General features: G+C 31.2%; 1 protein-coding gene across 1 annotated transcript in view; it reads right to left on the bottom strand.

Moving 5' to 3' along the window:
• Nucleotides 1-25156, bottom strand: part of LOC108906107 (remodeling and spacing factor 1) — a 54674-nt gene that overhangs the window by 15593 nt on the left and 13925 nt on the right. The window contains exons 2-7 of the mRNA XM_018709268.1: nucleotides 20080-20264; nucleotides 19130-19326; nucleotides 15979-18902; nucleotides 13380-13552; nucleotides 12975-13323; nucleotides 10273-10451 (exon numbers count right to left, since the gene is read on the bottom strand). Of these exons, the coding sequence (XP_018564784.1) occupies nucleotides 10273-10451; nucleotides 12975-13323; nucleotides 13380-13552; nucleotides 15979-18902; nucleotides 19130-19326; nucleotides 20080-20264 (4007 nt within the window). The remainder of the gene's footprint in view (nucleotides 1-10272; nucleotides 10452-12974; nucleotides 13324-13379; nucleotides 13553-15978; nucleotides 18903-19129; nucleotides 19327-20079; nucleotides 20265-25156) is intronic.

Genomic DNA, 25156 nt, shown 5'->3' with positions numbered 1-25156 from the left:
CTTACACTGTTAAATATTTCAATTTAAAGAATTTGACAATGCCATAACTGAATGTACAATTAATACAGAAATATAAAAAAAATACCATACAATCCGAATATATGTCCCACGATATTTTTCCAGTGTATTCTACGACTAAAAATAAGACACAAAGTTTATATATCGTCAAAAAAGTCTCCTAATAGTTTAATATTGCGCCCCTGCAAGTTATTTCTAGATACCTCTGAATTAGTTTGAGATAAAACAATGAAATATAAAACGGGGTACTACTGTTATGTTGTAAATTTAATGTTTAAAAAATAATTTCTAAATTTAAGTTATACAGGGTGATTCAGAACTTATCCAAAAAAAAATTCTGGATGTACAGGGGACCCTTACAAATACAATTTTGTAAAGAAAAAATCAAAAAGGACAGGTCGAAAATGATTTAAAAATACACTTCTGCACGGCACTGGAAACTGGTCTACTGTTAAACCTGAACTCGCACAATGCGACCGGCATGGCGGTGTGATAAAAACGGACAAAAACTTTCGCAAGGAAAGATATATGTAAATAGAATTTTATCGCACCTATTTTATATCGGCAAATTCAACTGCTTTTGCCTTTATTAATTAATAAAATTAATTTGTGTTTTTAAATAATAAAATCATTTGACATACCCGATGTTACAATTGTTCAAAATTTTATCCACCAACGTGTAAACACATTTGGGTCCGTTGTACTCAGTTTCTACGAACTAACACAAATGTTGTCTTGCTTCACCATAACACAAATGCTTTGACCATAAACTAAAACGATATCCATCAACTCCGAGTTGCTATACACGCAAACCAATTTTGACACTAACTACTAAAAACCTATTGTAAACACCACAGATAACAGGTAAATACTATCGCAACGACGATTGCAAAATCCGATTGCAGTATTCGGAGTCGCTGAGGCCACGTGGCGAATGATGCTAGAGACTACAGTTGTCCAGCTATGTAGTGGTTGAATGTACTATAACTTAAATATTTTTTTTCTCGAAAACTATAAGGATTTTACAAAAAATTTTTTTACGATATTGATTCCATTTCTCATGCTGCATCTATTCCCACATTTATTTGGATAAGTTGTGAATCACCCTGTACAGGTTTGTGGATAAATTTTACTTTTTTATATGGGGATCTTTCAACTCCTTAATCCAAAAATTAGACATTTTGCACCATTTAAGAAGTAAAGTTTGTTTAAATTGTATCACACTGAAGATATGCGGAAATTAATTTTTGTACACACACCACCCGCAATATGCTTTAAAAAGAATTAAAAATTACTTTATTTAACAAAATTGATTCTTAAAGATAATAATTTGAGCTCCATATTTCTAAGAATTTATAAATAACGAGTTCCTAGGGAAATATGTAGATAGACTAAACAATTTTCATTTCTCAAATTGAAGAATGAAAAACAATTAATTTATTTACTATATTGATCAAATGAGGTCTTATGGTCTTATGTAATTGGTTGCCCTTAAGTTTATTTTGAAAATAACTAATACCCGTATTCATAGTCATTCCTTATGATAGGCGGAATACAGAATAAGGGATCCTTGTTCCTCAAGGAACGACTAAGAATACAGGCCTAAGTTTTTGAAATATTACTGATTTTTATTTTTTTTTTTATTTATGCTATACTGCAACTATCTTATTTTATACAATTTTTTTATTTCTAAGTTCAATAAAACGTTACATCTTAAATATATGAAGATCTGAAGATGGGACAAAACCCGAAACGATCGTAATAAAACTTGTAAAAAAGGAAAAAAAAATAGTTTTTAAAAACAAATTACTTTATTTGTGACCAATTTCCCAGAGGATTAATAACTATGCAAGAAATAAAACATTACACAAAATTTGTAAAAAATCAAAACTACTATGTCTTACCATTTATCGAAATGGTTTACAATTTAGGACAGACATTTCTGTTGCCTTTAAATAGTGCAATATATCAAAATGATACAAAAGAGAGAACTTTTTTAGTTTTTTACTTTAAAATCATCTACATTTTATTTTTTTGTGGAAGTGGGAAAATCCACACACATATAAAAAAGTTTGAGCAAAATTAGTAGAGAAAGTTAAATTTGGGACATCCTGTATACCATCATAAAAAAATATAATTGTACTTGCTAATGAACTGCCCTTTATATATGTGCAAATGAGGAACTTGCATCAAATTTTCTTTTGATGCAAAATTTATTTAAAGTGCAGAAAATTACTATAAAAGTATGTTTCAATATGTAAAACTCCTTTAAACTGAACTACTAAAATGTAATTAATTATTGAAATATTGAATATAATGTTGCCCACCTTATTATATAAAGCGGTCTCTAATTAGTCAAGCAATTTGTGACGTCAGGGTCAGGTATATGTGTTAAGACTGTTAAGACGCGAGACACTGGCGCTGTCACTGCTGTCATTTAATCTTGTGTTGATTTATTTTGTGTTTGCATCGAATTCTGAGTAGTTTTGAGTAATTAGTTTTAATGTATAAATTTAGACAACTTTCGTTAATTTTTTTAGAGTCTACGAACATTTTCACAATATTTACCCAGGCAACTTTAGTACGTGATGGTTTCAGGATCAGAACTACAACACGAGAATATGAAAGACATAACAGTGCTGTATAGTACCCATGTGTAGTTAAACAATAATAACTGCCTCCCAACAAATTATAATTTAATGTACCAAAGGATGAGAAAATGAGGAAGAAATGGTATTTAGCTATAAAAAGAGACCTTTAGCTATAAGAAAAGTCCAGTTAATGTTAAATCTACTTTACACATCTGTGATGATCATGCAAACAGTGATAGAACATCAATTTTTGGCAAATTATCAGATTGCCCTTGAACAAATTGAGCTTGAGCTTCTGTAGCCATACTACAAACTGTATAGTTTTTAAAATAATTAACAATATAGTCCACAGTACAGGCCCCCCCCTGGAAAGTTGATTACCACATACTTTATAACTCCTGAGGCGCATCCTTTTGACCAGTCTACCACATTTTTCCTCTACGACTTTTTTCGATTCCTCCGCTTTTCCACTCGGAAAAGTCTTAAAACATGGCAATTTCACGGGGTCTTGAAAACTCAAGACCACATCTTTTATTTTTAGCTTAAGTAACTGTAAATTTTGTTGCGAATGCCGATTTAAATTTGTCCGACAGAAATTCCTCCGACATTGACGTGTCTACCGGTCGAAACATGCCAAAATAACAGGGTATTGAAAATCAATTACCACATAGGTAATTTTTAGTAAAATTAATTGTAAATAATTAATTCAGTCAAAAAGTATTGTTGTCCGACAAATTTCAAGCCGCGTTTTTTCAGTCCGACAGCTGGAAATCGGAATTTTCACAGGGTATGAAAAATCGATTACCACATGTCGGACAAAAATAACACACGATAGAAAAGTGTTTTTTATAAGCAAAAATTGTAATGTCCGACAAAAATATATCCGCAAATCGTCAGTCCGACAAAAAAAGATGAAAAAAATTTCGTAAAAAATGTGCACATGTATTTATAATTTCTAATAAGGTATTTTCATGTATTAAGCAAAATTCCATATAAATATACAATACAGGGTGTTTCAGAAAGACCTCCCGTAAATACAGGGGGTGAGGACGACAAAAAATAAGAATTTTTTGTCATATGAACTATATGTCTATCTCCTCTTCTCAAAGCTCAAGCTTACTTTGAGAAAAGTCACTTATTTTATAGTGTAATATTGTAAGAGTTTAATTAAAAGCCTTTTTTCTCGAAAATCGTCCACATTAGGAAGTTCTAACAAGAGTACATTATTTTTAGAAAATAAAATTGTACAATAGAAATTGGAGCCCGACTGGTAAAAAACCTAACCTTAAAAAAAATATAACTTAAATTGTAATAAGAATGTAGCATAACTAGCGCTTTCTATGAAATATACAAAAAATAATTAGACTAGCGTATTTGGCACCCTTAAAAACCTCGGACTACCAAATTTCATAAAAATATTTCGCACCATTTGGAAATTTTCATAAAAATGTTATTTAAAAAATTTTATTTTGTCTCTCTGTATCTCGAAAACAAGAGGAGATAGACATAGAGTTCATAAGACAAAAAATTCTCATTTTTTGTCATACTATCACCCCCTTTATTTACGGGAGGTCTTTCTGAAACACCCTGTATATATTTTTCGTTTTATTCTTGTAATTGTAAATCTCTATATGCTCAATTTAGCCAAATAAATATCGAGAAAAGAATTAAACGATTTCAAAAAAGTATGTATGGTGTAAAAAAATTATGCACAAAAGTTTTGGGATTTTCTTTTAGAAAAATAGGAAAATTTTTGTAAAGAAAAATAACAAACGCGAATGAAAACTTGAAAGAGAAAAAAGGATTTTTATATCAAGTATAATATTAATTTATTTAGAAATAATGCATTATGCACTAAGATCGTATTAATCGCCTCAAAAATAACTTCATTTGTTTATAACTTTTAAATTTTTAAGCATAAAATAAGCAATATTATAATTATTTATTTGAAACAAATAATAATTTACATAATAATAATTAATAACCATTTATAAATATGAAATTTTTGGAGTGAAAAAATTAAATTTCATCACGTTTATTGATTTATTGATTTTTTAATAATTTGCGGACATTAAATCGTCGGACACTTATATCACTATTTTGTACAGTAAATTTAAAAGTGGAAAAAATGAAAATTAGATATGTGGTAATCGATTTTTCATACCCCGTGAAAATTCCGATTTCCAGCTGTCGGACTGAAAAAACGCGGCTTGAAATTTGTCGGACAACAATACTTTTTGACTGAATTAATTATTTACAATTAATTTTACTAAAAATTACCTATGTGGTAATTGATTTTCAATACCCTGTTATTTTGGCATGTTTCGACCGGTAGACACGTCAATGTCGGAGGAATTTCTGTCGGACAAATTTAAATCGGCATTTGCAACAAAATTTCCAGTTACTTAAGCTAAAAATAAAAGATGTGGTCTTGAGTTTTCAAGACCCCGGGAAATTGCCATGTTTTTGGACTTTTCCGAGTGGAAAAGCGGAGGAATCGAGAAAAGTCGCGGAGGAAAAATGTGGTAGACTCGTCAAAACGAAGCTCCTCAGGAGTTATAAAGTATGTGGTAATCAACTTTCCAGAGGGGGCCTGTACTGTGGACTAATATTGTATTAAGTAAAAGTAAATTATATAAGAACTATCCGGCACACGTAAATTGCATAAACACAAATGAGTGAGACAGACTACAGAACACAGAACTACACAGACTACTGAGACCGAAACTTGTTTGGTTTGGACCGATACCAGATCGTGATGTAAGAATCAGCCATCTTTATTTCAGACTGTGTTTTAGTGTGTAGAGAATTATTTCTATATTCTTTTATAGGAAAACTATAAATTTAAAATTTAAAATTTATGCGGCAATTGACTTTTTGCAATGAAATTTAATAGGAGAAAAATAAAAAAAATGTGCAACTTCCCCATTGTAACAATAATATTTCTTCAGTATCAGAGAACAAAGCTATAATTGCACTAGAATAAATGGGCATTTTTCACCAAAGCGTGCACTTTAAGTCCCTTAAAGATTTTTTCTGCCTAGACCTCACAGATGCTATAACAAAAATNTTCTAATGAAGAAGACATTATGGAAACTCCAGGTAAATATTTCAATAATTTGTATGGCTACTAGGTGGGCATTTTTCACCAAAGCGTGCACTTTAAGCCCCTTAAAGATTTTTTCTGCCTAGACCTCACAGATGCTATAACAAAAATATAACTAACTTGACATCCTTTCTTTCTTTTCATAATCGTCATTTATTTGAACAAAAAAACACTACAACACTATTATATTGCAGGAAGAATAACTAAAATGTCATTACACTCTCTGTCCCTAGCTCCAATTTGCTTTATATTCCTGTATGCCTAACAGTTAATGTGTGCTTTTTAAACAGCAAATAACCAAATTCAAATACTGTTAGTAGTGCCCTCTAGCATAAAAGTTTATAATATGGTGTTTACAGATTAGTCAGGTCTTATTTTGAGGTCAAAGGTAGGTCCCTAAGTTCATATGTCATTTACATTCCCCCACTTTATCTTCCGCGCACAGCTGGTAGATGTCGCCTATAGTCATTTAGAGGTACGCTTTCCAAACCAAAAATAGTTTAAGTCAAAATGGTGTTCAAAACATTATGCTGCAGTAGTTTTATTTAATTTAGCAGATTATTAAAGGTAAGAAAACGGTTTTTTTTCATATTTTTTGGTAATTACATTCTCTGGGCCTAGCACAACAACTTTAAAATAGCCACTTTTCAAAATAACAATGAAATATTTGCATACGATTCCAAGGAGCACTAAGATGTTAACGGCGCCTTTAACATAACCTTAAAATTTTACGGAGGGAAAAACTGGCGTGTTTGTCATTACATTCCCCATCATTACGTTCACCCAGAGTGAATTCTAAAGGGAGAATGTAATGACTTACGGGGGAATGAAAATGACTGTTATTGTCTTTCACAGGTAAAATCGTGGCTAAAATGGACGAAGAAAAGAAAAAAGCTTTAATTCAAAAGCTGAAAGTACTAAAAAAAGATGCAGCAAATAAAAGACAACAAACAAAACAACAAAAATATGAACCAAAGAAGAAAAAGATGCGGGAAAAATATCACCTAAAAAAAGAACAAAAACCAGAAACAGGTACAATTAAAATAAAATGGTCAGCATTAAGTAAAATTCAAAATGAATCCCGAGAGAAGAAGGAAAGCGACAATATTGAAGACAATGATAAAGTAAAGCAAAAAACTGGATCAAGAAAATCACAACGTAAAAAGGAGAACGAAAATATCCCAGGCATACAGGAATATCAATATAATCAACCAGGAAGTGTCACCGAGACAGATAATTCTTCAAACCGAATGCCTACTACACAAGAACTTCAAGACAAAGATAACAATAAGAAGAAAAAGAAAAACAAAAAGCCTGTCAGTACCGAAGAACAGCGACGCAAATGGAGAGAAAAAGAAGCGCCAAATGTAAAAAAATTAAAGAAAATCCCGAACGACACGAAGAATACAAGCAAAAAATCAGGGAACAAAACAAAAAGCGCAGAGATGAAGGAAAACTAAAACCAATACGCGAGTTAATAGAAAACACACCGCCCTCCACTCTACTGCCAATAATTTTACCAAATCATGCTGATCGAAATTTAAATAACAGAAGTCGCCGCAATTATAAAAAACTTAAGGACGAAATATCTGCTTTAAGAGTTTCTTTACGCAATGCCGAAAGGAGGACGGAAAGATATAAAAAAGAACACAACGACTAGAGGCAAGAAAGAAAATGGAATCATCCGTTACTCCAAATACCAAAGTCAAGGAAATTATAAGAAAGCCAACTGAAGAAGTGAAAAGAAAACTTTTATTTTCTGAGTGCTTAATTCGACAAATTAAATATCAAGTCAAAAATTCAGGTGAAGCTGAAAAAAAAATTTTACGTTCTGCCATAGCATCCCCAATTTTTAAGAAATACAGAGTTCAGAAGGAAGGTAGTTGTCTAATTAGCAGACGAGCGATTAAAAAAAAGTATAATAGTGTTTCGAAGATAGAGAAAAAGAAAAAAAGAACAGAGAATATGCTCAAGCTGAAACGACTTGTACATGATTTTTTTTGTAATGATGAGAATTCCATTTTGGCTCCGGATAAAAGAGATACAGTTACAAAGAAGAAGGTAAAGAAGTAGAAAAGATTTGTAACACAACCTCTAAGAATTTTACATAAAAAATTTAATGAAAAAAACAATTTGAACATCTCATTTACCACATTTTGGAGATGGAAACCATTTTACTTACATATTAAAGCCCAGAGCAAGTTCAAGGGATACAACCTTATGCAAAAAGCATGAAAATGTGAAGATGATTATAAAGAAAATGCATCATCTAAGATTAGTAGAAACTAAAATTCCACATGAAATCATTAAATCCATTGTTTGTAATTCAAAAGATAAAGCTTATATGTATCGCGAGTGCAAATGCTGTAGTAATAAGAAGCTCAGTGTAAACCTTACAATTTTACAATCAATGGGTAAATACAACACAAACCAGAAAGGACAAAAACAATAAAGATATTGAAGTTAAAGTAACAACACTACAAAAAATTTATTGTCATTAGAACAGTTAGTACAAAAAGCTAATGACCTTCTTGTACCTCAATTTCTCAAGCACGAATATAACGCTTTTCACCAACTTAGACATGCAAGAACCTTAAGAGATCAGTTAGATTCAAATGAAGTGGTGCTCCATGTAGACTTCTCAGAAAATTATGGTTGTAAATACATTGAAGAAGTCCAAAGCGTTCACTTCGGCGGGTCTAAACCCCAATTAAGTCTGCACACTGGCGTAATGTACTTTAAAAGCCCTGATGGTTTAAAACATCAATCGTTTGCGTCAGTATCCGATCATTTGTCTCACCGACCTTTTGCCATTTGGTCGCATCTGAGACCAGTGATCCTCATGGCGAAAAACCTTGTTCCAGAATTAGACACAATTCACTTTTTAAGTGACGACCCGACGTCACAGTATAGAAACAAACTAAATTTCTTCTTAGTATCGTACTTTGGGGACCACTATAATTTAAAAAGAGTAACTTGGTCATTCACAGAAGCAGGTCATGGCAAAAGTGCGGCAGATGGCATAGGTGGAAGGTTAAAAACCAATGCAGACGCAGCTGTTGCATTTGGAAAAAACATTATGTCTGCAAAAGATTTTATCACTGCTTTAGAAGACAAAAATCCGGACGCAAAAACCAACCTTTTTTTGATTAAAGACATATCCAGCTTTGAACAGGAGATAATTATTTCAGCCCTTAAACCCATTAACAAAACATTTGATATTCATATGGCAATTTGGGATTCTGCATTACCATCAAAAATGCAATTTAAATATTTGAGCTGTTTATGTCGCGAAAATTGTACACATTATTTGATGAAAGACATAGAATACGTTTCAGATATAGAAGTTGGCAGTCAGGAAAAAGAACCATGTAACGAAAATACAGAAAACTCAAATGAAATCCAAATCGGCCATTGGGTTGCCGTAGTTTATTATGACAACTGGTATCCGGGTGTCGTTGAAAAGAAAATGGAATTTTAAAAATATCTTTTATGAGTCGCTGTGGACAACAGTTCTCATGGCCCCAAAAGCCAGATTTGCAGTCAGTAAGGGAAAACGAAATTTTGTGTAAATTTAGTGAACCTCCTCAATCAGTTTCAAGCCGAAATTTTGACGTTTTAAATAAATCAAAAGTAGACGAGCTTTATAGGTCAATGACATAAAAAATGTTCCTATATACAAGAATGTCCTTTTTGTTTTGTTTTTAGAAGAATGTTATATAAAAATAACGTCTGTTAAGTTATTATATACCAATTATAAGTTCCTTTTTGTTTTTATAATTTTTTAAGTATTTTTAAGTTAAAAGACTTATTTACCAGGGAAATACTATGTTTGTGTACTTATAATAAGTTTGTTACAATAATTATAAATAAATAAAAAAATAAACAAGATTTCGTCATTACATTCTACCTTTGTCATTACGTTCACCCATCATAATTCTGCTGAAAGTTCATTATCAATTAATGAAATATTGATGTTTTATGTTTTTTCTAAAATTTCATGATTATTAACACTTGATTAAAATCTTATTTAATATTCTAGCATCACACGACAGTTTCAAACTAAATTATTAGCAATAATTTTTAAAATAAATGGGATTTTTTAGCATTTTTTTAAGTAATTTCTAGACTAAAAAACTGCAAAACAACTTATATGTTTTTAATATTACACAATACAGCCATAAAAATATTTATTATCATTAAAAGTTAAAATATAAATTGAATAAAATATGATTTTTAGAGAAGAAGGCAAGGGAAGGTAATGACAAAAAATCATAATTTTTATCTTTCTGCCAACATTCTTCCTTATTTCCCGAAAGATTCTTGAGGGCCAATTTTAAGAAATGTTAGCTCATACATTGATAGCTAGCAACATCGTATGTACAAGATAAAATGTTACAAAAAAAAATTGGGAATAAATTTTCTAAAATGCACGCTTTGGTGAAAAATGCCCAAATAATGTTTTGTATATGTTAATAATAAAGTTTTAAAAAATACCCATTCATATTGATTATTAAATATTCAATATCTTAAATACAAAAAAAGTAATTAACTTACATGTTGGCAAGGTGGGCAAAACCAATCACCTTCTGGAATAACTAAAAGAGGTGGGCGTAGACAAGAACAATGCCAACCATTATCACATTTATCACAAAGTAGCACCCATTCAGGGTGGTCAGATTTTCCACATTTTTGGCATGGACAATCATCTCCTACATCTTCTTCTTCGTCACATTCTGAAAGAAATCCTACTATCAGATAGAGGTTCGCAAAGTCAATGATAACCGTAGATGTTTCTGAATCTGATTTCCAAATCTGATTTTTCAAATGTACATGTACAATTGTAAACAGGGTGATGTAAACAACATTCTGAACACATATTCTAAAAAAGCTGCAGTATTTCAAAAACCTGGCTCTAAATCCAAATTTTACAAGAGTGAAAACAATTAAAGAAATGAGTACATGGTATAAAAAAACAACCCCATGAATAACAGGTGTGTATTGGAAAAAGTTAGACAGCTCCACCTCATTTTCATATGTTCACGCCTTAATTTTTTTTTAAATAAAATTATATAAAAAATATACCACTGAAATACCAGAACATGACAAATTTCAATTCAGTATTTTACAAAACTATGGAGTTATTGATGAAAATGTTTTTTTTCAAAATTTTTTCTAATGTCAGTTGACTGATTGAACCATGGCATAAGAAAAGTCCTGAACTGCATGAATCAAACTTTATTTGGTGATAAAAAAAACATTAAAATAAGAAAAAAGTTAATTTAAAACATGTTTTTAAAATATTGTTCTCTAAGAAAATATTAAGTTTCTATGCTAACAATTTTTTTCAGTTACATTATCTTTAAATTTTAATTTATAAAAAACATTCCTATCTTTTTTTTTAAATTAATGCTTTTGAAGTGATTATTTATTTGCTCAGCTATGTTGAATGCTTATTTCAAATTAAAAAAAAAATTACTTAAAAAGTTGCACATTAAAAAAAAGTTGTTTTTTAGAAAAACCAACTAGAATTAAATGTACTTAACTAATTTCTAATATATTCAGAAGCATCGAAATTCTGGTTGACAAATTTATGCATCAACTTTTATCCATAATTAGTCGTCATTACTACAAGTTTTATTGATTTACGAAAACCATTTTAAAGATATTTAATTTTTTTCTATACAAAGTATGATGTAAGTGTTGTAAAAGCAATTTAAATTTTCCTTAAATATAAAGAGTAATTACGTTTTTAAAATATCACTTCTGCAAGTATTAAAAAAATATCTAACAGTAAAGAGATTTTCCGAGAAAATTTAACAATATTTGGCATTTTCACAAGTTTTACAAGAATGTTTCATTGATTTCGATGAGTAATTAAAATATTCCAGTTTTTCAAATTGCATCTTCTTTTATGATTGTTTGTTCTTGTTTATTTTGGTTGGTGCTCCGTGAATTGGCCAAAAATAAATTTTCAGGCATTTTACAATAACATAGTTCACATGATGTCATTTCAAATGCAGAACTTTTTTTAAACCTATTTTTTTATATTTATTTCCTCTTTGGTTAGTAAAAATGCAGATATTAGTAAAATAATAAACGACTTCTAGATTGACAGTAAATTCTGAATGAAAAAAAAAAACATGTTCTGCTTGAATCACAGAATGTTTGAATCATTCTTGAATCATTTCCTATACGAGTCGATCAATAAGTACCCACGTTTGAAGACAGGTGGCATTGCTGAGGGAAGTTGACATTACCGTCGTATATCTCCATCTGTCACACGACACAATACTAAATTTCAGATTGATTCATAGGTTAGTTTCTCGATAAAATGGAAAAAGAGCAATATCGATTCGTAATTCGCTTTTTATTTTTAGATGGAAAAATATGCGAAGAAATAAAAGCGAAGTTGAATGCGAACTATAAGGACTCTTCACCATCTATGACAACCGTGATATATTGGTTCGGCAAATTTAAACGTAGTTGTACATCTGTTTTTTACGAGTGGCAGATGCCGTAGGTGTGTCGCACGAAACAATAAATATTTTACATTACAAGTTAAGTGTGAGAAAGATGTCGGACCAATGGGTACAGTGATTGCTCATGATGGACAACAAGCCTATATGGCTATCAATGTTGAAACAGTGTCTTGACCTCTTTAAGCGAAATTCGCAGGAGTTTTTGCATTGAGTCGTCACTACTGATGAAATCTGGATACATTATTATACGCTAAAAACCAAGCGATGGTCAAAACAATGGCAACAATTTGTTGGGAATAATCCTCATGAATTTTTTGCAGAAAGGAAAAACAATCACGGGGCAGTACCATAATGAATTAATGGACCGATTCAATAAGAAATTGAAGGAGACAGCCCCAATTGGTTAAGAAAAAAGTGTTTCACTACCACGCACATTCATTAACATTCAACTGCATAAACTGCACTACAAATTGTTGCTGCACCCACTATAGTTACCCGACTTGGCTCCCTGCGACTTTTTTCTGTTCCCTAACATGAAAACACGGTTCGGGGGAAAAATTTTTTCCCCCGAATGTTTTCATGTTAGGGAACAGAAAAAAGTCGCAGGGGGACAAGTCGGGTGAGTTCGAGACAGAAACGTATTTTTGATAAATCGTATTTTTTGGAAGAATAAAGAAATGGCAGAAATATAATTTTGTTAATCTAATTTTTATAAAACTATAGATAATTTTAACTGAACACAAATTTAATTAATAGAGCACAATGGAAGTTATATACCTTCATAATTTTTTCTTGCTGTCCTAGCTCTTCTCAAGGGTTGAGACTCTCCATCCTCCCCCAAATCGCTTTCTGGTGAAAACTCATGATCCGATTTGAACTCCAATGGAGGTTCTTCTTCCTCAATAACTTCTTCCTCTTCTTCTTCTTCTACTTCATCCTCTAATTCACTAGATTCGCTACTAGACCTCCACGGTTTCTTTTCGTCAAAAATTTTGCTAGGAGACTTGTACTTATACCTTTTCTTTTTCTTCCTCTTTATATCCTCCGGTTCGGATTCCGGAGTCTCTTCCCTTTTACTTTTTTGTTCTTTGACCTTTTTTTTCTTCTCTTTTTCACCTTTGTATTCCTGCATAGCAGAAAATTATTAACTCGCTATTTTTATGGCAAAAAAAATCATCTTACCTTATCCTCAACCTTTTTCTTTTTGCTTTTCCCCTCTTTGACGTGATGTGAATCTGTCTTTTTACCTTCGGCTTGCTCCTTTATTTTTATTTGGGCAAGCCTTCTGGACTGCCGAACACCTACAGATTCAAATGGTTTGCCTTCAGTTATGCCCAAATTCGCTAATAATCTACCTGAAATAATAATTTTATATTCATACAAAATTTGTCATACTTTACAAAAAAATTTCCAGTTTTTTAAATTGAACATATCGGATGCAATTAGAGATCAGTTTTTTTAGGGGAAACTGTACTTGATGCTCAGAATATCATTCTAAAATATATTTATTAAAAATCAAATATGCAGGTGTTTCATTAATGGTGACCGAAAATGAAACCTATTCTTTGGTTAATTTTAAGGGGTCTTCCCTATAAAGTTTTTATCTAGGACGCTTCGTTAAAAAAATACAGTGTGTTAAACTTCAAAAAATATTTTTAATTGCTTTAAATTAGTAAGTGAAATAATTTGAAATTGGGCACATGTATTTATGTAAACATTACTGATACAGGGTATCAGGGGCATATATTTCTAAATATAAAATAGTAACAACCATGATATTTTCGGATTCGTCTTTCTATTTTCTACAAATTACTACTCTCTTGTTTTTCAAAAAAAGCCTGATTTTCAAGTAAAAGTTAAAAAACTGAAGTAAAGTAGAAGTTTCAAATAAAACTGAAAACACTTTTACTTAAATGATATGACAATCATTCGATTATTTAATCGAATAAAGAAAGTAATAACATTAGTCATCATTTCAATGATTTTATTTGAGTAAATGCTAAAAATACCTGTGCCTAAGCACATTAACTCACAATTTTCAAATTGGAACAGACTGCTCAATGCATTTTAACGGGTCTATATGTTTTTCTAAACATTTGCCAGTTGTGCTGTGTCCCATTCAAAGATTTTTTCACTATGTAGGACTATTTTACGTGGTCTCTAAATCTGGGTGCTGCTTTACAGATTTTTTTTTTAAGTTAATATTAGAGCACTATATTTTTTTCTTTTTTTTTCTGTAATATTATATTTTGTAGACACTGTATGATCTTGTAATAAAAGACCAGCCTGCAAGCGCATACTTGCCAACAGCCAATTTACTGTGCCTCTGGGTAGTAAAACGTTAAATTGAAACTGTTTAAAACTTATAACAACAGATTGCTTCTGTATGACTTTGTGACATGTTGTTTCAGTTATATTTTTTTTATGTCAATGAGGATGGAATTAATATTTTCTACATACTTTATTAATATTAACTAATACGAGGGTTGCCTTTTATATTTCGGGAATTGACAATCCTGGTGCTGCCATCTGACAACTGATGTCCTGATTGTAAAGTTCGACTTTTTGTCGGTATAATTACTCAGAATGTTTTGACGTTGGACAAAAACGAAAAAATGGAATTACGTCCTGAACATTTCCATGTGATTATTGTTTACAACTTTTGACGTGGATTATCTCAACAATAGTGAATTTAATTCGACTTTTGGCAATGAAGGACCATCAACAAACACTGTACATCGATGGTATACAAAATTCAATCGTGGCCATTTCATTTCATGAAAGTCGTCCAAAATCGGTTGTTCCAGAAAACATTGATGCTGTGTGGAACTGATATTGCAAGATCATGTGACTTATCTTGAGATTGAGGCACTCTTGGGCATTAGTGGGACCAGCATACATTCAATATTGCAACATTTGGGCACCAAAAAAATTGATTCACATTGGATTGGAAAAAGAGCTCGTGTTAAGTGGTCAAAAGAAATGCTTAAGAAATACTATTGCGGTGCTTCAACACACTTCTGCGACATCATAACAAATGATGAATCATGGATCTATGTGTATGATCTCGAAAGTAAACAGCAGTCGACTGTACGAGTCTTGCAAGATGGTTGCCTGTCTTTTCGAAAAAAAAACGGAATGTGGTAACTGTACCATTAGTGCAACATCGGACAGTTAATTCTAAATGGTACACAACCACTTGTTTGCCGACAGCTTTGGAAAAATTAGAGAAACCAACAGCCTAAGACGCATCGTTCTCCACCAGGACAATGCAAGCTCTCAAACATCGGTTAAAATAAAAAAAGAGGAATTGATAAGTCATCCGCCATACAGCCTTGATTTGGCATCCAATGACTTTTTTCTATTCCCACACATCAAAAATAAATTACAAAGTCAACGTTTTTCAATGTCTGAAGAAGCAACAAGAACAAACAATACAGCCATATACGATAATTAATTTCTTTTTTCTCTATATCCGAAATATCAAAGGCAACACTCGTAATGGTGCATATTTTTAATGTGTTTAGTTTAAGAACTTCAGGGTCAATGACCTCTAATATTGACTTAGTTTAGGTGAACTGCATAATATTAATCCACCTGATGTGATATGACAACAGAGGTCTAGGCAGATAAAAAACAACAGCCAAAGTTAATTCTGTAAAACGAAAACCCCAATTGGGTTCGATTTTTGAAAAAAGGAATAAGAAAAATTCGAGGAAATTTTAAAAAACATATGTTGACTCCCATTCAAGGTTACACCCTGTATAAAAAAATAACTTACTGTTCTTATTGTATTTCCTCTTCGGTTTCGGCACAGGGGTGCCTGAATCTTCGTCGCTGATTTCAATAACCTTCTCTTTCTTTTTATTCTTGGCCTGCCTTCCCTTGTTCCTAGACTTTACAGCTGGCTTTTCGTCATCAGAAACATCATGGACCTCATCACTGCTACTGACTTGTTGCTGTTTCTTCTGTTCTATGCTTTTCCTCAATTTAGTATCGACCTGACGTTTTCCTTTAAGTTTCATTTTTTTCCCCGCAGAAGCTGTAACCTCCTTTACCACATCAGGACTGGCCTCTCTGCCTCTTTTCCTTAACGTTCTCCGAGAAGGGATTATCGGAATAGGTGGGGGTGTCGCAGATTCATTAAAATCAAGAGATAACGATTGTAGATTCATTGGTTTTGGAGGAGGGGTAGGTATTTCTTCATCGGAATTCGCCAAGGGATCTTTCAAAGGACAATCTACGGTGTTTTCTAAAGAATCGGGCAAAAGAATGATTGAGTCACTTACAGATACAGGCGAATTAACTCGGGACGAATCAGGACTTGCCACATTACTATTTACTTTTTCTTTTACAGTTTCATTTTTATTTGTGAGTGTCAGTTTTGTTTTCATAGTATTTTCCTCCTCTTTAACTGGATCGGTTTCTTTTAATTCATTTGTTACTGCACTAGGACCGATGTCGGAGGGACTTTCCTGAATTTGCTTCCTTGATCTACCTCTTCGAGCATTAAAATATACTGTCTCGGTTTCTACCGGATTCGAGTGAATCGTGGAAACAAGCACTGTTCGATCCTTGTCGGCGTTATTTGAACCAATAACTTTTTTGCTTCTAATAGACCTAAGAGATATTTGTGGTTTTTGCTGTTGCTTATTGCAATCGCCGATTTTAAGGGGATTTTTTGTTGAATCATGTGAATCGCAAAGATTTTTATTTTTCTCTATATCCTCAATGACTTTTTCAGTACTGGTTCCATCAGTTTTTTCTTCCTTATTTATTACTCTTTTTTCTATTATATTTTGGTTTGATTTAGTAGATTCTAAATTTTCAGTATTCTCAGTTTTATTAGCAGATTGATTTTTATTATCGATTTGCTCTTGACTTTTTTCTACTAAATTATCTGCTTGCCTTTTCTGTTCAGCACTGTCGTGATTCTGCTTCTCAATATAATCTGGTTGTTTTTTATCTGCTGAAATTAATTTAAGGTCGGAATTCGACGAGGTTTCCTCTTTACCATCTTCCGATCTATTGTCAGTTGTGTTGTCACCACAAATATATGCTGTTTTTTTAATACACTTAGGTTCAACCACCGGAACTCGTTCATCAAGATCTTTTTCTTCATTCTCATCGTGCCTTTTATCTGCTTCAATAGTATGATTTTCCGTTTGGCCATTTCCTATTTCAAGATTCTGCTCTTGCTGCTTTTCAGATATTTTTAAAATATCCTCAGATTTTTTCAAGATTTTTCTCTCAATCACTGTCATATCCTTCTTACAAGAATCCTCCACAGGTTTTTCATTTTTATCATTATCGGACCTTATTTCATCTTCATTTAGATTATTGGTATCATGTTTTTTATCGGCATTTTCTGTTGTTTCGTCATTACGCAATGTTTGATTATTTTGTTCATTAAATTCATTTTTACTAATGGAATGTTCGCACTGCTTTTGCTTGTCACTTTCGGATTTTTTTAAGGACTCACAAGGAAGTTCGCTTTTACTGTCTGCCTTTAACTTATCGTCCTCTTTATCAGCAGTTTTTTCACAAATTTTACTTGTAGCACCGTCAATATGCTTATCTGGTGAATATTGTCCAAAACCAACGGTAAGAGATGGTGATACAGAATTACACTTGAAGGAACCTGATCCAAAAAAAAATGTTGGCTTTTTTGGCGTAGAAGGTGGCGTTACATTGTCAGCAGTATTTTCTTGTGTAGGAGTACCTACCTGTTCAAATTTGCTTACTAAATCTTTAACTTTCCCAGTTTTTACTTGGGAACTTTCAAATTTTGTATTAGATTGAGTATCTTGTAAGGTCTCCACATCCCATCTTGATTTCTTTGATGACCCAGAAGGTAATCTATTAACATTATCAGTCTTAGTATCGATTATAGTACCTAATTTAATGAGAGGAACTTCTTTTGTTTTAACGTTATTGTCCTTAAAGTCACTTAAATTATCTTTAATACTGCTGGTAACAGAGGAATTTTGCTTACACTTATCATCAGCACTAACTTCCGAATTAGAATGTGTTTCATTTGAGGCTCCTTTTTCTTCGTTTCCTGTGAGACATTCAAATCCGTAGCCTTCACCATAAAAATAAAGTACACTTTCTTCAATTGTCTCACCTATTATTGGATTTCCTTCTAAAGAATTATTTTCTGTTGTGTCATTTCCATAATTTTGTTTTTTTATATGGATTCCTTCATTTTCTTCACCAGAACCTTCACCTTGCACTTTCATAACGGGTTCTTCTATCTCCTCGCCAACTATAGGCTCTTCATTTAATTTTTTAAATTTAATTTTTAAAACCTTTTCTTGGGATTCTTCACTATCACAATCAGGTTTAGACCTTTTTAAACTCCCACTTATTAACTCACTCAAATTTTTTATTCTCAATAACGGTTTTGAGTTTTTCTCCTCTTCATTGACGGATGTTTCTTCATTTGTAGATTCTTTCTCCGACAAGTCTTCCTTATCTTCTATCTTACTATCTTCCTCTTTAGGCCCTGGTGCTTCATCTCCATCTTTCACTTTCTTTTTGTCTTCTTCTGAGATGGGTTTAGTGTCCAAATCAATCTGACCAGTGTCAATAACTGGTTTATCAGATAAACTATTACTATCTTCATTTACTGCTGAATCTGAACTGGACTTGGAATCACCATCAGTCAGTTTATCTATTAAAGAAACTAAGCTGTCTCGGTCCCTAAAAAAATATTTGATAACTAAAATGATTTATAAATATTTTTTTCAAAAATTGCAGTTATTCACTATCTCTTTTGAAATAAACATATTTGTTTTAAAAACATAAAAATTTCGAGGCATGTTATTTTTTTTACATACCACTACAAAAATGATATTTATATTTACAATATTCAACATACATCTAGCACATTACTTTCTTGATTGTTAATTATTATACATACTACTTACCTGGCTATTAATGTCCATGTTTCCTCATCTAAATCTTCCTTGTATACTCTGACTTGATAATTGTCATCACTCTGAAACCAGTACGCATGACCTGCTTTATCTCTACCTAAAGGATGAGATCTTAACTCTTCTGCAGTTAATTTATTCACATCATTCTTAAACTTAACATGATAGTCAAACTGCATCTCAAGAAGTTCCTAGAAAAATAATTACATAAGTAACGTGTCAAGATCTATTATTTTAAAAGAAATAGTACAGATATAAATGAAAACAAGCAACGTGACCGCCAAGCTTAGGCAACCAATATTGCATGACTGGTACTATCAAATAAGAATCCCTAAATCTTGGCATCGTCAATATCAATGATTCGTTTACAATGAATAATGACAAATTGTTACGTCTATGTTGAATAAAAAGTTGTGAAATATTACAACAAAATTATTATCAGCCAGTGAAACATAATGTTTTGCTCTACATGAAATGTGAATAATTGTTTTTATACCCAAATATTACTGAAGTATTATTACTCAAATATTACATAACCTTGTACACTAATTTACTTCTGCGGTTTCCTCCTTCCTAAAATCTCTGAAAATACTTATATAAAGAAAATTATACAGCACTATACTTCAATAAACAATAAACAAAATTGCCTATATCTGACAATGGTTAATTTTATGGTGTAAGGGAATAAAGAAAAAATTTCAATTTCTATAAAGAACACCCAACTTTTTTTGAGGTTATAAGATTTCTATGCACAAAAACGCTATCTACCAAATATGAAGATAAAACAAATATTTTCATGTTAAATGGAAGTCTTTATTATCCTTCACTATTGGCTAGTAAAGTTTAACACGATCTATTATTTAGGTACTAATGAAAACTTAGTGGGAATGTTAAATGGCATACCTTGTATATTCTAAATTCATATTTGTATGAATAGAACTTACCTTTACGACTCTTATTTTTGAGGAAAGCTTTGCTTTTTTGAACCCAAAACGTTCAATCTCCCATGCATCTTGAGAACTAAAGTTGTGACAAACAGTAACTAAAGTTTTTTCCCATTTATCATTCTTTACAGATCTTTTCACTCTTCTTAGCAGTTTAAGAATTACTTCTCTCAGATGCACAGGCACTGGAAAAATTAACTAATTAAAAGTTGTACATAATACTATCATATTTCATTTCAATGGGAATGCAATTCATTTAATACAGTGTTTGGAAAAGTTGATACAAAATTTAAGGAGGTGAAAGTAGAGCCAAAAATAGTAAAAGAAGTTGCTATAAACATTGGTCCTCCAGAGCACCGTTACTGAGATATGGCCCTCCAAAGGAGTCTTATCATTTTTTAAAATAACTTTCTGATTAAGATAATGGAAGGAAAATTGTAGGTAATAATCATACCATAAGGGTCTTTAACTATCATAATTTTCATCAAAATCGGTTATAAATAAGGATAGTTTTCTAACTACCCTTAAGAGAAATTTTTCAAATTTTTTTTATTCCTTTATACTATCAAACAAATAATATTATTTTTAATGAATTAGACTTTTTTGAAGAAAAAATGTCCCTACTTTTTTTTTCGAATTCTGCGTGGTTTAGTCAGAAAAAAAAATTTTTTAAATAATGCATGGCTAGAACAGTAACTTTTTTTAACATTTTCACATAGTAGGCATCTTTCATGGTGACAGTTTCGTTGTAATGATACTAATAATTGTCACTTTCGTGTGCTATCATTTAAGTTCTTATGTTTCTTTATCTTCTTAGTTGTGATCTTTGCGTTTGACTTTGCATTTCACTCGATTTTTTTACAACCATGAATCATCATGAGCAGACGCTCTTCTTACACTCGCAGTAGGATTACGTTAAAAAATCCTAAAATTACTTCGTCTAAATCATGCCTACGCCTCCTTGGACGGCCAAATTCACGATACCTTGGAGTTAGGGCTCCTGATTCCATCGTTCTTGCATTAATTTTTCCAAACAATTTTGCAGAAGGTTGTCTTCTATCAGGGAAACGTTGCCTACTCTTTTTGAGCCGCCAGACTATTACCATTACAGAAACCATAAATCAAATGCATATCAGCATATTCACGGTTAGTAAAAGCATGATGGTTCATGGTTGAAAATAAACCGAATGAAGTGCAAAGTCAAGCACAAAGATCACAACTAAGAACCGTAAGAATTTAAATGAACGCGAAAGTGACAATCATTAGTATCATTACAACGAAACTCACCATTAAAGGTGCCTTACTATGTAAAATGTTTAAAAAAAGTTAGTTTTGAGCCATACCTACATTATTTAAAAAATAATTATTTCTGACTAAACTACGCAGAATTAAAAAAAAAAGTAGGGACATTTTTTCTTCAAAAAAAGTCTATTTCATTAAAAAAATAATATTTGCTTCATAATTCAGGGGAATAAAAAAAATTCAAAAAATTTCTGATAAGGGTAGTTAGAAAACTATCCTTATTTTTTATAACCGATTTTGATGAAACTTATGATAGTTAAAGACCCTTATGGTATGATTATTACGTACAATTTTCATTCCATTATTTTAATCAGAGAAAAAGTTATTTAAAAAAATATCCAAATGATAGCACTTTTGGAGGGCCATATCTCAGTAACAGTGCTTTTTTTACTACTTTACTACTACTTTGGCTCTACTTTCACCTCCTTAATTTTGTACCAACTTTTCCAAACACCCTGTATATTACGTATTTTTATCCACTTCTTAAATAAGTCTCTGCAAATTCATGCATCAGATCCCAATTTTTCGAGCTATTCAGTGAAGATCTCTGTTGTCTTAACAGATGCAAGATCAGTCAATTTTGACAACATAACATGACGAAGATAAATTTGACTCATTCCTCTTTTCATTTTGATATCGATGAAAAACTTAAAAAATTTTAATATTTCTTCAGTTCAGCTTAATTTTCTACTTATGATGACATTACGTTTACATTTTATTGAAATACTAAATTATCGACTTACAAAAAGTGTTTTTGGAGATGTTAAAATGCAATGCTTTTTAGTTCTCTAAACACTGTTTGATTTTGAAATTTGTATTTTCGAAGTAGTTTGTTAAATTTGATATTTTGATACCAAAAAAAAAGCAAATGACAATCACAATCAGAAATACGATCAAAAGTTGAATGTCCTTTCTCTGTTTTGATAGGCACTCCAGCCATACAATAAATTGAGAGTGAAAAAAGATAATACAAATTTATTTCAGCACATTATTAGTCATCAAATTTTGAAATTTTACACTAATTTGACTGACCTTATCCTACCCTCTTAAGACAACCGAGATCTCCATCTTGAAAAATAGGTATCCAATAAATTAGGTAACAAGAACATTGAATTTACTTTGATGTCATGTAAATGCAAAAATCTCAATAATTTAAAGCAGTATTCCACTGGATGTTCGGTTCAGTTAATTTATACCCATCTTTATATAAACCTGCTATTTTTTTAATAGGATAGATTATTTGCAACATAATATTTTAGCATATTTCATTATTAGAGTTAAGGGAAGCATGGTTCATAATAAAACCGAATAGTCTGCTAATGTAAATATGAATATGTTCGCAGGTAATATGTAACACAATAATATATATAATAATAGTAATAATATACAAGGTGTCCGCAAATTTCACCAACAACATTTGACTGCATATTCACGACAATAAATAAATACGATTTACGAAAAAAAGTTAAATAAAAACTTTTTAGTTTTTGAGTTACAGGCCTTCAAAATTGTTAAAAATAAAACTAATTTAATTAATAACTTCCTAACCCTTTTACCGATGGCGTTAAAATTTGGCACATTTAGTTGGACTATTGTGGCTTATTATTTCTTAAAGCTTTAGTCAAATCTATATACTAGGTGATAGTTTTCTCCAGTTACGTCTCCCTTTTAGCGGTCAAAACTTTTAGAGGTCGTATTTTTTTAAAAGAGGCAGCTACATTGAAAATGTTTTATTTTAAATAAATATTGTCCCTTGAGAAAATCGCCTACAGAAAGCCATTCTTGAGAAAAATAGCATATTTGCAGGTCTGTGAGTTTCGGATTGCATAGCAGTGTCACGGATTTAAAACTTTGAGATCAGTAGGTGATGAAAACAAGATGTTGATTGCTGTGGCTATCAGGTAATGTCATTATTGTCGTGTTTATTTAGGATTCTCATTACTCCACACAATCATGCAATTTTTTTTAAATAAAATGACCTTTTCCATGTTGCTGCCCGTTTTAAAAAAATACAACCACTGTAAAAGTTGTGACCGCCAAAAGCGAGAGGTAACTGGAGAAAACTATCACCCAGTATTTCGATTTGACTAAAGCTTTAAGAAGTCATACGCCATAATAGTCCAAATAAATGTGCCAAATTTTAACGCGATCGTTAAAAGGGTTATGAAGTTATTAATTAAACTAGTTTTATTTTTGACAACTTTGAAGGCTTGTAAATCAAAAACCAAAAATTTTTTATCTAACTTTTTTTTCGTAGATGGTATTTATTCATCGTCGTGAATATGCAGTCAAACATTGTCGGGGAAATTTGCGAACACCCTGTATATATAATAATAGTAATAATATAATATAATATAATAATCAAGAACAAAAAATCTAATGAAAGTGTATAGAAACAGTTTATTGAGTTTTGCAATAAAAAGCCATTTAAATCAGACAATATAATTTTCCATGTCAGAAAATTGCAATGTACTTTCGTGGAGAAAGAGAAAATTTTCGGGAATTTTATTTTGTTGTCACAGCAAGGTTTTAAAATAATTTCATTTGTTTGGCTGCAAAATAGACGTCCATTTCAAAGATAAAATGTGGATATTCTTTTATTAAAAATAACTAATTGAAATAAAAATGTATATTATCGCACCTATTATTATAATAAAAGAAAGATTTTTAGTTTTTAGTATATTGCCAATTGAAAGAAAAAATAATATTCAAGATGTACCCAAACTTAGTTCATCTGAACACTACTTTAGACAATACTATTCAAATCCCACATGTTGTTATAATGGGAAAAAATAAAACAATTGAGAATAGTTCCGAGTCTAAACTATTCGTTACACATGTGAGATTTAAATAATATTCCTTAAATTAGTCCAGACGTCCTAGTCCTCGATTTAAAACATTGAAAAGATATGTCGAAGGACTCTTATTGTATCGTTAAAAATCCATTTCAATTTGATAGAATATATCTCTTTTATTATCAATTTTCTGAAATATGTTTGTATAAAAAATACAATTAAATTTTTTGTGGTTTCTTTTCCCATTTCTTCTCCATTCTTCTTTTATTGTAAATGCGTGTGTGAGGAGCTTATCCGTACTTAATCTATTGTCATCAGCATATTTGTAATAGTTCTTCATTCCGTTTGATCTCTTTGAGAATCTATTATCTTAGTGTAAACTGTAAAGAGTTGACTTATTCAACTAAAATAATATTTAAAAATTTTATACCATCAACTATATATTTGCAAAGAGATTAATATTTTAAGCTAGATATATTTAAGTGTCTCTCAAATTATAGATTCATTTTGAGAATGAAATCTGTATACGTATTTTATTGTTATTTTTAACCGTATTACTATATTTTACAAGTCATAACAAAAATATGATATATTTGTGTTAACTATTATTGACAATTACGTTTCCACTGTTTAGCGATCTTGCTTAGTTAGTTATCCAAGTCAAGGTTTTAGTGGGATAAAGATCAATAAATAAAAGAACACTATATTTTAAATCATTGCCAACGTTTCGGTGTTATTTTACACCATCCTCAGGGCTCTAAAATACAAACAATGTTCTTAAGAAAATTCGTTAAGGTATTAAAATGATTTAAAAAAAAATACATTTACAATAATTCTAAAAAATTGTTCCTGCCACAATTACCATAAAACCCGAAAAAGAAAAATTCTAAAACAGCTCTAAAAATAACATAGGTATTACTCACTCACCGAAATTTGAAGTGTCTTTTGTCCAACTTAACAGTTCTAAATATTAAGAAGAT

Source organism: Anoplophora glabripennis, unplaced genomic scaffold, assembly GCF_000390285.2.
Source record: "Anoplophora glabripennis isolate ALB-LARVAE unplaced genomic scaffold, Agla_2.0 scaffold272, whole genome shotgun sequence".
In the NCBI taxonomy this organism is placed as follows: Eukaryota; Metazoa; Arthropoda; class Insecta; order Coleoptera; family Cerambycidae; genus Anoplophora; species Anoplophora glabripennis.
This window is presented reverse-complemented; position numbering and strand designations above follow the sequence as displayed.